Raw genomic sequence first — 16045 nt, 5'->3', positions numbered from 1 at the left:
GGGAGGAGAGAGGGTTGGAGGGAGGGAGGAGAGAGGGTTGGAGGGAGGGAGGAGAGAGGAGAGAAGGGGAAGGGAGAGGGAGAACGAATGAGTGATGGAGAGAGACTGACAGCAAGACCAAAAGACAGAGCAAGAGAGAAAAGACAGACAGACATGAAAAAGACATCCAAACAGAGATGGACTGAGAGAGAAGACAATATCTAGACTTGTGTGTTTCACACACACACACCTTAATCAACTACTGATTATCCCTCCCCCACTACAGACAGAGCCAGAAGCACACTGACGCCAACACAAGAGAGATTAAAAACAGGGCTATGCATATGCTGTAGACATGCTACAGTGATAATGCTTCCTTCCTTTTGTCCTTGAACCACTGATCACACAAATACGCTCACAATCAAATCTCATTTTATTTGTCACATGTGCCGAATACAACAGGTGTAGGTAGACCTTTGTGAAACGCTTACTAACAAGCCCTTAACCAACAGTGCAGCTTTAAGAAAATACTTTAAAAAATAAATAAGAGTAACAAATAATTAAAGAGACGCAATACATAACAATAGCGGGGCGAAATACAGGGTGTACCAGTACAGAGTCAATGTGGAGGCTACAGTGCCTTGCGAAAGTATTCGGCCCCCTTGAACTTTGTGACCTTTTGCCACATTTCATGCTTCAAACAAAGATATAAAACTGTATTTTTTTGTAAAGAATCAACAACAAGTGGGACACAATCATGAAGTGGAACGACATTTATTGGATATTTCAAACTTTAACAAATCAAAAACTGAAAAATTGGGCGTGCAAAATTATTCAGCCCCTTTACTTTCAGTGCAGCAAACTCTCTCCAGAAGTTCAGTGAGGATCTCTGAATGATCCAATGTTGACCTAAATGACTAATGATGATAAATACAATCCACCTGTGTGTAATCAAGTCTCCGTATAAATGCACCTGCACTGTGATAGTCTCAGAGGTCCGTTAAAAGCGCAGAAGGCATCATGAAGAACAAGGAACACACCAGGCAGGTCCGAGATACTGTTGTGAAGAAGTTTAAAGCCGGATTTGGATAAAAAAAGATTTCCCAAGCTTTAAACATCCCAAGGAGCACTGTGCAAGCGATAATATTGAAATGGAAGGAGTATCAGACCACTGCAAATCTACCAAGACCTGGCCGTCCCTCTAAACTTTCAGCTCATACAAGGAGAAGACTGATCAGAGATGCAGCCAAGAGGCCCATGATCACTCTGGATGAGCTGCAGAGATCTACACCTGAGGTGGGAGACTCTGTCCATAGGACAACAATCAGTCGTATATTGCACAAATCTGGCCTTTATGGAAGAGTGGCAAGAAGAAAGCCATTTCTTAAAGATATCCATAAAAAGTGTTGTTTAAAGTTTGCCACAAGCCACCTGGGAGACACACCAAACATGTAGAAGGTGCTCTGGTCAGATGAAACCAAAATTGAACTTTTTGGCAACAATGCAAAACGTTATGTTTGGCGTAAAAGCAACACAGCCATCACCCTGAACACACCATCCCCACTGTCAAACATGGTGGTGGCAGCATCATGGTTTGGGCCTGCTTTTCTTCAGCAGGGACAGGGAAGATGGTTAAAATTGATGGGAAGATGGATGGAGCCAAATACAGGACCATTCTGGAAGAAAACCTGATGGAGTCTGTAAAAGACCTGAGACTGGGACGGAGATTTACATTTACATTACATTTACATTTAAGTCATTTAGCAGACGCTCTTATCCAGAGCGACTTACAAATTGGTGCATTCACCTTATGACATCCAGTGGAACAGCCACTTTACAATAGTGCATCTAAATCTTTTAAGGGGGGGTGAGAAGGATTACTTTATCCTATCCTAGGTATTCCTTAAAGAGGTGGGGTTTCAGGTGTCTCCGGAAGGTGGTGATTGACTCCGCTGTCCTGGCGTCGTGAGGGAGTGTGTTCCACCATTGGGGAGCCAGAGCAGCGAACAGTTTTGACTGGGCTGAGCGGGAACTGTACTTCCTCAGTGGTAGGGAGGCGAGCAGGCCAGAGGTGGATGAACGCAGTGCCCTTGTTTGGGTGTAGGGCCTGATCAGAGCCTGGAGGTACTGAGGTGCCGTTCCCCTCACAGCTCCGTAGGCAAGCACCATGGTCTTGTAGCGGATGCGAGCTTCAACTGGAAGCCAGTGGAGAGAGCGGGGTGACGTGAGAGAACTTGGGAAGGTTGAACACCAGACGGGCTGCGGCGTTCTGGATGAGTTGTAGGGGTTTAATGGCACAGGCAGGGAGCCCAGCCAACAGCGAGTTGCAGTAATCCAGACGGGAGATGACAAGTGCCTGGATTAGGACCTGCGCCGCTTCCTGTGTGAGGCAGATTTGTCTTCCAACAAGACAATGATCCAAAACATAAAGCAAAATCTACAATGGAATGGTTCAAAAATAAACATATCCAGGTGTTAGAATGGCCAAGTCAAAGTCCAGACCTGAATCCAATCGAGAATCTGTGGAAAGAACTGAAAACTGCTGTTCACAAATGCTCTCCATCCAACCTCACTGAGCTCGAGCTGTTTTGCAAGGAGGAATGGGAAAAAAACTTCAGTCTCTCGATGTGCAAAACTGATAGAGACATACCCCAAGCGACTTACAGCTGTAATCGCAGCAAAAGGTGGCGCTACAAAGTATTAACTTAAGGGGGCTGAATAATTTTGCACGCCCAATTTTTCAGTTTTTGATTTGTTAAAAAAGTTTGTAATATCCAATAAATGTCGTTCCACTTCATGATTGTGTCCCACTTGTTGTTGATTCTTAAAAAAAAAAAATACAGTTTTATATCTTTATGTTTGAAGCCTGAAATGTGGCAAAAGGTCGCAAAGTTCAAGGGGGCCGAATACTTTCGCAAGGCACTGTATATACAGGGTGTACCAATACAGAGTCGATGTGGAGGCTATAGACAGGGTGTACCAGTACAGAGTCAATGTGGAGGCTATAGACAGAGTGTACCGGTACAGAGTCAATGTGGAGGCTATAGACAGGGTGTACCGGTACAGAGTGAATGTGGAGGCTATAGACAGGGTGTACCGGTACAGAGTCAATGTGGAGGCTTTCGACAGGGTGTACCAATACAGAGTCAATGTGGAGGCTATAGACAGGGTGTACCGGTACAGAGTCAATGTGGAGGCTATAGACAGGGTGTACCGGTACAGAGTGAATGTGGAGGCTATAGACAGGGTGTACCGGTACAGAGTGAATGTGGAGGCTATAGACAGGGTGTACCGGTACAGAGTGAATGTGGAGGCTATAGACAGGGTGTACCGGTACAGAGTGAATGTGTGGGGGCACCGGTTTCGAGGTAATATGTACATGTAGGTAGAGCTATGAAAGGTGACGATGCAACTAGTCTGGGTAGCCATTTGATTAGATGTTCAGGAGTCTTATGGCTTGGGGGTAGAAGCTGGTTAGAAGCCTCTTGGACATAGACTTGGTGTTCTGGTACCACTTGCCGTGTGGTAGCAGAGAGAACAATCTACGACTAGGGTGGCTGGAGTCTTTGACAATTTTTAGGGCCTTCCTCTGACACCGCCTGGTATAGAGGTCCTTGGATGGCAAGCTTGGCCCTGTGATGTACTGGGCCATGCACAACTACCCTCTGTCGTGCCTTGCAGTCGGAGGCAGAGCGTTTTGCCATACCAGGCAGTGATGAAACCCATCAGGATGACCTCGATGGTGCAGCTGTAATATATTTAAATGAGTGGACAGTGGAATACTTGTTATCGGTAATTAATGTTTTACAAAGCGTTTTCTTAGGACACTCCAGAGCTCACTGTGTGTGGCTAACGGTTTGTACTGTTACACAGCGTAAATACATTCAACATCTCTCTAATGTTCACAGAACTAAAGGAAACTTAATTAAAACTCAAGAGTTATGTTGAGTGAGGAGTAGGTACATGAGAGAGAGAGAGAGAGACCCATGACAGCAACACAATTAGACCCAACCAAATCATGAGAGAAAAAAAAACACTTGACACATTGGAAAGAATTTACCAAAAAACAGAGGGAAATAGAATGATATTTGGCCCTAAACAGAGAGTACACAGTGGCAGAATACCTGACCACTGTGCCTGACCCAAACGTAAGGAAATCTTTGACTATGTACAGTCTCAGTGAGCATAGCCTTGCTATTGAGAAAGGCCGCCGTAGGCAGACTTGGAGAAGACAGGCTATGTGCACACTGCCCACAAAATGAGGTGGAAACTGAGCTGCACTTCCTAACCTCCTGCCAAATGTATGATGGTATGACCATATTAGAGACACATATTTCCCTCAGATTACACAGATCCACAAAGAATTCGAAAACAAATCCAATTTTGATAGACTCCCATATGTACTGGGTGAAATACCAGTGTGTCATCACAGCAGCAAGATTGGTGACCTATTGGCACAAAAAAAGGGCAACCAGTGAAGAACAAACACAATTGTAAATACAACCCATATTTATGTTGATTTTCACTTTTGTACTTTAATTATTTGCACATCGCTGTAGTTACAACACTGTATAAGAGACATAATGACATTCTAAATGTCTTTTGGAACTTCTGTGTAAGTGTAATGTTTCCTGTAGAGGTCGACCGATTATGATTTTTCAACGCCAATACCGATTAATCGGCTGATTTTATTTTAGTTTTATTTGTAATAATGACAATTACAACAATACTGAATGAACACTTATTTCAACTTAATACATCAATAAAATCAATTTAGTGTCATAAATAATGAAACATGTTCAATTTGGTTTAAATAATGCAAAAACAAAGTGTTGGAGAAGAAAGTAAAAGTGCAATATGTGCTATGTCCCTCTCTCTCCCATGTAAAGCTAACATTTCAGTTCCTTGCTCAGAACATAAGAACATATGAAAGCTTACCCAGATAAGAAGTTTTAGGTTGTAGTTATTATAGGACTATTTCTCTCTATACCATTTCTATTTCATATACCTTTTACTATTGGATGTTCTTATAGGCACTTTAGTACTGCTAGTGTAACTGTATAGCTTCCGTACCTCTCCTCGCCCGTACCTGGGCTCGAATCAGGAACAGGTCGACAACAGCCACCCTTGAAGCATCGTTACCCATCGCTCCACAAAAGCTGAGGCACTTGCAGAGCAAGGGGAACAACTACTTCAAGGTCTCAGAGCGAACGACGTCGCCAATAGAAACGCTATTAGTGCGCACCCCGCAAACGAGCTAGCCATTTCACATCGGTTACACGAGCCTAATCTCGGGAGTTGATAGGCTTGAAGCCATAAACAGCTCAATGCTTGAAGCACAGCAAAGAGCAGCTGGCAAACGCACGAAAGTGCTGTTTGAATGAATGTTTACGAGACTGCTCTTTGAAATATCAAATCATAGACTTAATTGTAACATAATAACACACAGAAATATGAGCCTTAGGTCATGAATATGGTCAAATCCGGAAACTTTCATTTCGAAAACAAAACGTTTATTCTTTCAGTGAAATACGGAACTGTTCCGTAATTTATCCAACGGGTGGCATCCATCAGTCTAAATATTCCTGTTACATTGCACAACCTTCAATGTTGTCATAATTACGCAGAATTCTGGCAAATTAGTTCGCAATGAGCCAGGCGGCCCAAATTGTTGCATATACCCTGACTCTGCATGCAATGAACTCAAGAGAAGTGACACAATTTTCCTAGTTTAATATTGCCTGGTAACCTGGATTTCTGTTCACTAAATATGCAGGTTTAAATAAATATCCTTCTGTGTATTGATTTTAAGAAAGGCATGTTTATGGTTCGGTACAGTCATGCAACGATTGAGCTTTTTTGGCAAATGCACTTTTGTTAAATCATCCCCCGTTTGGCGAAGTTGGATGTCTTTGTTAGGAAGAAATCTTCACACAGTTCGCAACGAGCCAGGAGGCCCAAACTACTGCATATACCCTGACTCTGTTGCACAGAAGGAAAGAGAAGTGACAATTTCCCTAGTTAAAATAAATTCAGGTTAGCAGGCAGAATTAACAAAATATTCAGGTTTAAAAATATAAACTTGTGTATTGATTTTAAGAAAGGCATTGATGTTTATGGTTCGGGAAACATTGGTGCAACGACAGTGCTTTTTCGCGAATGCGCTTGTTAAATCACCCGTTTGCCGAAGTAGGCTATGATTCAATGATAAATTAACAGGCACCGCATAATTTATATGCAACGCAGGACAAGCTCGATAAACTAGTAATATCATCAACCATGTGTGGTTAACTAGTGATGTTAAGATTGATTGTTTTTTTTATAAGAAAAGTTTAATTCTAGCTAGCACCTTACCTTGGCTCCTTGCTGCACTCGCATAACAGGTAGTCAGCCTGCCACGCAGTCTCCTCGTGGAGTGCAATGTAATCGGCCATGATCGGTGTCCAAAAATTCAGATAACTGATTGTTATGAAAACTTGAAATCGGCCCTAATCAGCCATTCCGATTAAATCGGTCGACCTCTAGTTTCCTGTTCATTTTTTATTGTCTACTTCACTTGCTTTGGCAATGTAAACATACATTTCCCATGCCAATAAAGCCCTTAAATTTAATTGAAATTTCATTAAAAGAGTGTGTGTGTGTGATCCCACTTACATTCTCCACAGTTAACCCCTGACCCACAACTACCCCTCCTCCAGACTACTCCTTTACATCTCCCCATCCTCTATCTTTATGGATGGTCTGTTACACCCCTCCTACACACACACACACACACACACACACACGAGGTGGTCTTCCCATATGGTTGGTCTAGTCACTAGGCGGTTGATGAAACACACACACATATCTGTGTTGGCCTGCCAAGGCTAGTGGTTCAGTCTAGTGGTCCACTGCACCATGAGTGCTGCTGTGGTGGAAAAAAAGTGACATTTATTACTGATTCTAAGTGTTATAATAAGACCAATTCTGAGTATTGTGGTTAGAAACTATTACAGAAAATAAACAGTTTTTTTGTGTTATTTCCTCTCTGGTCTTCATAGACCGATACATACCGGAAAATGAGCGAGGACCAATCACCATCTCTCTGTGTGTGAAATTACAGTGTTGAGGAGACTCCGGGATGCTGGCCTTCTAGGCAGAGTTGCAAAGAAAAAGCCATCTCTCAGACTGGCCAATAAAAATGACAGATCAAGATGGGCACAAGAACACAGACACTGGACAGAGGAACTCTGCCTAGAAGGCCAGCATCCCAGAGTCACCTCTTCACTGTTGACATTGAGACTGGTGTTGTGCGTGTACTATTTAATGAAGCTGCCATTTGAGGACTTGTGAGGCGTCTGTTTCTCAAAATAGACACTAATGTACTTGTCCTCTTGCACCGGGGCCTCCCGCTCCTCTTTCTATTCTGGTTAGAGCCAGTTTGCGCTATTCTGTGAAGGGAGTAGTACACAGCGTTGTACGAGAACTTCAGTTTCTTGTCAATTTCTCGCATGGAATAGCCTTAATTTCTCAGAACAAGAATAGACTGACGAGTTTCAGAAGAAAGGTCTTTGTTTCTGGCCATTTTGAGCCTGCAATCGAACCCACAAATGCTGACTCTCCAGATACTCAACTAGTCTAAAGAACAACAGTTTTCAGCTGTGCTAACATAATTGCAAAAGGGTTTTCTAATTATCAGTTAGCTAATCCAAGTTTATCATTTTAAAAGGCTAACACAAAGTGCCATTGGAACACAGGAGTGATGGTTGCTGATAATGGGCCTCTGTATGCCTATGTAGATATTCCATTAAAACGTTTCCAGCTACAATAGTCATTTACAACATTAACAATGTCTACACTGTATTTCTGATCAATTTGATGTTATTTTAATGGACAAAAATGTTTTTGCTTTTCTTTCAAAAACAAGGACATTTCTTAATGTGTATACACACACACACACACACACACACACACTCCATTCTGGGTTAGTGATCTGCTTAAGATTCCAACACAAGCAACAGAACATAGAAAATACACGCACACAGTATCTGTCTCTCCATCAATCTCTGTTTAAATTGTCACAGAGTGGCAGAGACAAGCCTCCCCTGCGTTTATTTTTTATGTGTTCTGCTGCTTGTGTTGGAGCCTTGAGCAGATCACTGCTGTGTGTGTGTGTGTGTCCTCTCTGAGAATCACCACCTCTTCTCACATCACTTCAGCACTGTTTGTTTGTGGAGCAGGATGACATACTGTACTCTCAGCCACACACTGATCAAAGGGGGTTCTCTCTGTGTTTGTGCAATTGTAGAACCCCTTCAGTGACAGTAGCCACTAGAACAAGGAGTAACGATAGCAAGCACCGACAACAACCAGTACTTGACTCTCCTGTGTAGCTAGAGTGTTCAACATATCTGGCATGTGTTGGCTTTTAAAAATGTTCCTTCTTTCATCACACAATTATCCTCATCATTTCCCACATATTGTAATGGACGAGCATTATTGTCATGTGGTAACGCTAGTCATCACTGTAATAACTGCCTGTTTACATAATAGACCTACAGTCACAAATCCCATCATCATTACTGTGCCTCTACGTAAAACCAGGCGCTGATACATGCAGAAGTTAACATAATCAACCATGACCGTGTACAGCTAGTGTACGTGAACTACGACCGTGTACAGCTAGTGTACGTGAACTACGACCGTGTACAGCTAGTGTACGTGAACTACGACCGTGTACAGCTAGTGTACCTGAACTACGACAGTGTACAGCTAGTGTACGTGAACTACGACCGTGTACAGCTAGTGTACGTGAACTACGACCGTGTACAGCTAGTGTACGTGAACTACGACCGTGTACAGCTAGTGTACCTGAACTACGACCGTGTACAGCTAGTGTACCTGAACTACGACCGTGTACAGCTAGTGTACGTGAACTACGACCGTGTACAGCTAGTGTACGTGAACTACGACCGTGTACAGCTAGTGTACGTGAACTACGACCGTGTACAGCTAGTGTACGTGAACTACGACAGTGTACAGCTAGTGTACGTGAACTACGACAGTGTACAGCTAGTGTACGTGAACTACAACCGTGTACAGCTAGTGTACCTGAACTACGACCGTGTACAGCTAGTATGTGTACAGCTAGTATATATCTGAACCATGGCCATGAAATCATCTGCTATTGATTTTCCTGTGTGTGTGTGTGTGTGTGTGTGTGTCCCACTATGTGGTGCTGAGAGGTTTTGGAAAATGGCCTCACAGCTTTGGAATATTCTGAATGATTTGAGCCTCAAGATGGGAGAATATGTATCATTGTCTCCCAAAGAAAACTCCACAAACATTACCTACCCTAATAGAACCCTCCACCTTCCGTTTGACTCACACACACTTTTATGAGTCAGGGAATAAGCCTGCGGGGGTTGACAAAACCTTGTCCAGATGGACAGTCTATAGTCCACCCACTGTTTCACAGACTTGACTGCATGGACCATTGCCTTGTCCCAAAAAAAGCCCAAATTTCAGTGTAACCCAGTACAACACACACACGCTACACAACAGTTCCTCAGGGACACCATTTTCTGTCAAAGCAAGCTTGTGCTAGGAATACATAGCACAGGCCTATTCAAACATTGGATTTGATGCCAGCAGTCTTGTGGGACTGGTACAAAATGACACTTCCAAATATTGTACCACATGGCAGTTGATATGTACATATTGTTGTTTGATTCCTTTTCCTAATTTAACTGTAAGATGTAAATATTGTTTTGTTTTTATTGTTCCTGGAGGCTGTTGCCATGGTGATGTACAAGCCTACCCTTTAGCTCTTTACACGCAGTTTAAGCACACACAAACACAGTTCCCATGCTCCCCGTCCCTCTTGCTCCCTGTCCCTCTTGCTTCATAGGCGTACGCCCTTCCCATCTTCTACTGTCTTGTTCCTCACTCTCTCCCATCAGTGCACCTCAATACGGCTGTAAAAGCAAAGCACTGCTGCACGGCCTGAGGTGATGCTCCTCCCGTACGCCCGGTCCTTTGATCTAACTGATCACCTATCTGTCCTTTCTTCTTTACTGATAGAGATGGGAAGGAGAGGCCTGGAGGAAAGAGACTATTCTCACAGTCTAAAGTAGTCTTTATACGAGGCTACAAGGTTCCCTTTTGGCCTGAAAGACTATCCTTTTATGAGTTTACAGCATATCACAAACACTTGGACTATGTTATGGTGATTTAATAGTAGCCTATTTCATGTATCAATGACAGCACACTGGCATAGGTCTACACACCATGAGGCCTTCAACTGGCCCTCAATAGGCACGGAGTGTTTAGGCTACTGATCAATGCCAAATGTTCATGCTTTTCGCTCCGACTCGACGTAACATAGTAGACATATTTTGAGGTACCTCCAAGTCGTATGATACTGTACGTAGGAATGGTCTGGTTACTTAAGACATTAAAGACAGAAATTAATGCTATTTGATTTGTAACATATCATACGGATTGAAGAACGTAACATATCCTACTAAATGGAGGGATACAAAAGAACGTCCCAAACCATACGAATTGCCCTGAGACCAGGTGGAAATTAACAAATATATTTACAATGAAACATCAACATTTGCAGTAGTAAGTGATCAGGCTACAGGTCATTGCTGGCAACACCACCGTCGGACAAAACCATGCATTATTATAATGTATAGCCAGAGTCAGTGTAAAAGTGCACAACAATTTGACAGCTGTCAAGATTGATGCCAATCTTATGCACAGTTTGTGCGCCAAATGTATATCTAACGCAAAGCCCCTTCTCGGACACAAAGACCGCAACCAGGCTTTAGCAGAGGCTGCCTCGGGATTTCCTGAATTCACATAAAGTAATTGGTCTCATGTCAGTTTGCATGAAAGTGCTGTGCTCCAACTTTGGCGCAACAGCCCGTCTTTTTCAACGTAGACCATCAATAGAAGTATGTCAATAGTAGTATCAACAAGGCAATCTTCTTATGACATGAAAGTGTATGTTGACGACTTCGTTTACCTCAGTAGGTTTGGCAGAGGTATGGAGCCCGAGGCTGTCCCCAGGATTCCCCTTTTCCCACTCAGTAATTTCTCCACCAGGACCACATTCCCGGTCCGGGCCGCTTCTAGTAGTTCTTGTTCCTTCCCCATCCCGACCGAACTTCTTATAATCCCGGATTTATAATCCAAAAACCGGTATGTGGAAAGAGAATGACGGCGGTGGGGATCCCCCTTCACTGTATCGTGTAAAAAAACATCTCAGTGTGTTCTTTTTACTGCATGTTGCAGTAAGAGTTCCCTCAAATTCAAATGGGTAGGTTACCGTCCGCGGTGTGCTGCAAGGTTGGCAGGCTCAGTTGCAGAACGAGTCCATTGTCGAACCGAACGCAGGAATGAAGAACCGTAAATAGCGCATTTTGCACGGTGCTGCCTGCTGCAGCTGGCTCGAGGGAACTACGAACAAGCCGGTTGCCAAACCCAGACCGCCACTCGCGCTCTTCTCTCTCGGTTCGGCTTTTTTGTCCTCTCTTCCCTCTCCGTGTTGCCCAACAAACACGTTGTGTGGTGTCCTCTCGTTCTGTCTGTCTGTTATTGTAGCATCCCAATCGCTCCCTCTTTCTTTCTCTCCAGTTCTCCACTTTCTTCGAACCGCACTCACCAGAGTGCCTAATGGTATCCTGCCTAATACAACGTTGTACAGTATGGGCGTGGATGGCGGGTTACAGCACCAACCGGAGGCGAAAAGGCTTTGTTATTTATTTGCTCATTTAAAAAAGTCACAGGTTATATGAAAATGCTCCTATATTCGGATAGCAGTCAGCTTTAGGGGGAATATCGATGTGTATATTCCACTATTGAGCGAATAACGGGTGCACATTTAATTATTATTTATCAAGATAACCGTCCAAAATACATAAATCAGTGGATGCTGTAAAACAAAAATATGGGCCATATAGTGAAAATAATAGCAGCCTTGGTCTATGCCACCTGTTTGTGTGACAAAACAAGCAAGAGCCCGATGTTTTTTAATGGTCTGCTCTGTCCATTGACAGGCTTGGATTGAGACACACCCCTTTGTCAATCTCTTCATCCCTTGCCAGAATTAAAAAAAAAAAAAAAAATTAACCGTTATTTAACCTTTATTTACCTAGGCAAGTCAGTTAAGAACAAATTCTTATTTACAATGAGGCCTACTCCGGCCAAACCCTCACCTAAACCGGCCAATTGTGCGCTGCCCTATGGACCCCCAATCACAGCCGGTTGTGATACAGCCCAGGATCAAACCAGGGTCTGTAGTGACGCTTCTAGCACTGAGATGCAGTGTCTTAGACCGCCACTCTGTGACCTGCAGATAATACCCAATTATTCGCTAGTTCACTATTGGTTAATTAGGAATGATGTCACTATTTCACTAACAACGCTGTAAATTATAGGAACACACACAGCTGTGTGATTGTGCCCTGGCTCCTGTCTGGACCTCTGATGTGAGCTCAGTGCATTGCTTCCTGTCTTTCTGGGAAGAGAAGAACATCCTATTGAGAGAAATGGAGAAAAACAGAGAGTAGGACTTCATATAGCCTACTAAACGAGAGGGAGGAGAGGAATCTCCTTGAGAGAGAGAGAGAGAGAGAGAGAGAGAGAGAGAGAGAGAGAGAGAGAGAGCGAGAGAGAGAAAAGCAGCTGCAGCCCCATGGGGTGTTGGATAGAGATACTACAATCTGACTGTCAGGGGAGAGCAGCGAAGCTGATCTCATAAACCAAATCTATTCCATAGCAGAACCACAGACACATACAAGACAGTCCTTGTTTCACTCCATTGTTTAGCTGTCGTTCCGTCATTTCATTGGTGATGAGAGGAGAAATGTGTGCTTCAAAATGAGTCAAACCTATTAAATGATACGTCTATTTTTTTGTTTTCTACTCTTCTCCTTTCTGATTTTTAACTGGATTATATGACAAAACGACAGCAATGGGCGCATTCAGCAAGACGCAACGTTTTGGAACACAGGCGCTCAAAATATAAGTTTGTCTCTGACACATACACTAAGAAATCACCTTGCCTATTTTCATGGCATTTCTATCTGCAACATTTGACTATTGAACGTCCCTCTAGGTGACTACAGGGGAAAATAAGGTCAATACCCATACCTACCAGTAGATGTCCCACTTGGACTGCTTTTCTGTCTTCATCAAGGACGTTGGCAGCATACACAACACTGGACAGTAAGGGCTCTGTCTCAATCCATCCATGTCATCTCCTTGACTACTCGGATCCGAAAGACATGTCCACAATTAACAACTGTAAGCAGTCGAGCACATTAAATATGGCCGACATCACAGGGCCATTATTTTGACCAGCAAACATTGGTTTCTGTTGCTCATCAGGGGAAGTCCCCACTTCATAAGGTGTTTAAGTGTTGTTCACTACACATTCTGAAGGGTGCGCGCATCGTGTTGATCTGAGCCAGGTGGCTCATCCACTGCTCCTCCCACTTAAGCCAGAGCCATTGAGATGCCTTCTCTGGCTCCTTTTCAGTTAATCTTTCCTCAATTCCTTTTCAAAAAACACTGGAGAATGCCTGAGTGGAGGGATCTTGGACCCTTCAATACGTTTGAGAATGAGGCCAGGCGATACTCTAGAACCCTCAAATTTAAATCTGGACCTCTAAGCCAGTTCCACTGCTTTTTTTCTCCTCCCGACATGGGACACCAGGTGGTGCAACTAATTATCAGGTAGAACAGAAAACCAGCAGCACTCTGGACCACCAGGGTAGGAGGATTAGATTACTCCTGGCCTAGGAAGTGAGGAGTCATGAATACGTATTGAGAATGAGCCTTGCCTCCTGTATATCTATGCGGCAGACCTTTCGCTGTGTTCTCTTTACTCAAATCAAATGTATTTATATAGCCCTTCGTACATCAGCTGATATCTCAAAGTGCTGTACAGAAACCCAGCCTAAAACTCCAAACAGCAAGCAATGCAGGTGTAGAAGCACAGTGGCTAGGAAAAACTCCCTAGAAAGGCCAAAACCTAGGAAGAAACCTAGAGAGGAACCAGGCTATGAGGGGTGGCCAGTTCTCTTCTGGCTGTGCCGGGTGAAGATTATAACAGAACATGGCCAAGATGTTCAAATGACCAGCATGGTCAAATAATAATAATAATCACAGTAGTTGTCGAGGGTGCAGCAAGTCAGCACCTCAGGAGTAAATGTCAGTAGGCTTTTCATAGCCGATCATTAAGAGTATCTCTACCACTCCTGCTGTCTTTAGAGAGTTGAAAACAGCAGATCTGGGACAGGTAGCACGTCCGGTGAACAGGTCAGGATTCCATAGCCGCAGGCAGAACAGTTGAAACTGGAGCAGCAGCACGGCCAGGTGGACTGGGGACAGCAAGGAGTCATCATGCCAGGTAGTCCTGAGGCATGGTCCTAGGGCTCAGGTCCTCAGAGAGAATTAGAGAGAGCATACTTAAATTCACACAGCACACCGGATAAGACAGGAGAAGTACTCCAGATATAACAAACTGACCCTAGCCCCCTGACACAAACTACTGCAGCATAAATACTGGAGGCTGAGACAGGAGGGGTCAGGAGACACTGTGGCCCCATCCGATGATACCCCTGGACAGGGCCAAACAGGAAGGATATAACCCCACCCACTTTGCCAAAGCACAGGCCCCACACCACTAGAGGGATATCTTCAACCACCAACTTACCATCCTGAGACAAGGCCGAGTATTGCCCACAAATATCTCCGCCACGGCACAACCCAAGGGGGGCGCCAACCCAGACAGGAAGATCACGTCAGTGACTCAACCCACTGAAGTGACGCACCCCTCCTAGGGACGGCATGAAAGAGCACCAGTAAGCCAGTGACTCAGCCCCTGTAATAGGGTTAGAGGCAGAGAATCCCAGTGGAAAGAGGGGAACCGACCAGGCAGAGACCGCAAGGGCGGTTCGTTGCTCCAGTGCCTTTCCATTCACCTTCACACTCCTGGGCCAGACTACACTCGATCATATGACCCACTGAAGAGATGAGTCTTCAGTAAAGACTTAAAGGTTGAGACCGAGTCTGCGTCTCTCACATGTATAGGCAGACCATTCCATAAAAATGGAGCTCTATAGGAGAAAGCCCTGCCTCCAGCTGTTTGCTTAGAAATTCTAGGGACAATTAGGAGGCCTGCGTCTTGTGACCGTAGCGTACGTGTAGGTATGTACGGCAGGACCAAATCAGAAAGATAGGTAGGAGCAAGCCCATGTAATGCTTTGTAGGTTAGCAGTAAAACCTTGAAATCAGTCCTTGCCTTAAAACCTGTTAGGGCTCATGTGAATTTTCGCAGCTTTTTGTTAAAAATCGCGCAACATTTCAGTGCCCTGCTACTCATGCCAGGAATATAGTATATGCATATGATTAGTATGTGTGGATAGAAAACACTCAGACGTTTATAAAACTGGTTAAATTACGGCTGTGACTATAACAGAACGTGCGTTTCATCGAAAAGTGCAGGAAAATCTGATCACTGAAAATGGGAAAATATATCCATGCGCCACTTCAACCAATTGTTAAACGTGAACCACATTAAATGGGGCCGAGGTTGCAATACCTACAGCTTCCACACGATTTCAACAGTCTTGTCATTTGTCTCGGATTTGTTTCTTGGTCAAACCGACACAAGGCAGCGCATTTTTCCGGTCTCCGACCGGATGTTTTGGTTGAGGAATATTTGGAGAGGATATCAGGACGTGGAGCTATTGAATATACATCGCCCGTGATCATTTTGATAGATTATTAACGTTTACTAATACCTAAAGTTGCATTACAAAAGTATTTCGAAGTGTTTTGTGAAAGTTTATCGTCGACTTTTTTAATTTTAAAAAATGACATTGCGTTATCAAACTCTGTTTTTTCCTTGATTACACAGTCTTCATAGATCGATATCTAGGCTATATATGGACCGATTTAATAAAAAAAAGACCCAATAGTGATGTTTATGGGACATCTAGGAGTGCCAAGAAAGAAGCTTGTCAAAGGTAATGAATGTTTAATATTTTATTTCTGCGTTTTGGGTAGC

At 43.7% G+C, this 16045-nt stretch overlaps 1 protein-coding gene across 1 annotated transcript in view; it reads right to left on the bottom strand.

Moving 5' to 3' along the window:
• The window catches only part of LOC118370769 (ankyrin repeat and sterile alpha motif domain-containing protein 1B-like), a 495760-nt gene extending 484089 nt beyond the window's left edge, over positions 1-11671 (bottom strand). Inside the window, 1 exon segment of the mRNA XM_052492534.1 lies at positions 10994-11671. Coding sequence (XP_052348494.1) covers positions 10994-11124 — 131 coding nt within the window. The 5' untranslated portion in view covers positions 11125-11671.
• Positions 11672-16045: the final 4374 nt, after the last annotated feature.

Source organism: Oncorhynchus keta, chromosome 33 (assembly GCF_023373465.1).
Source record: "Oncorhynchus keta strain PuntledgeMale-10-30-2019 chromosome 33, Oket_V2, whole genome shotgun sequence".
Lineage (NCBI taxonomy): Eukaryota > Metazoa > Chordata > Actinopteri > Salmoniformes > Salmonidae > Oncorhynchus > Oncorhynchus keta.
This window is presented reverse-complemented; position numbering and strand designations above follow the sequence as displayed.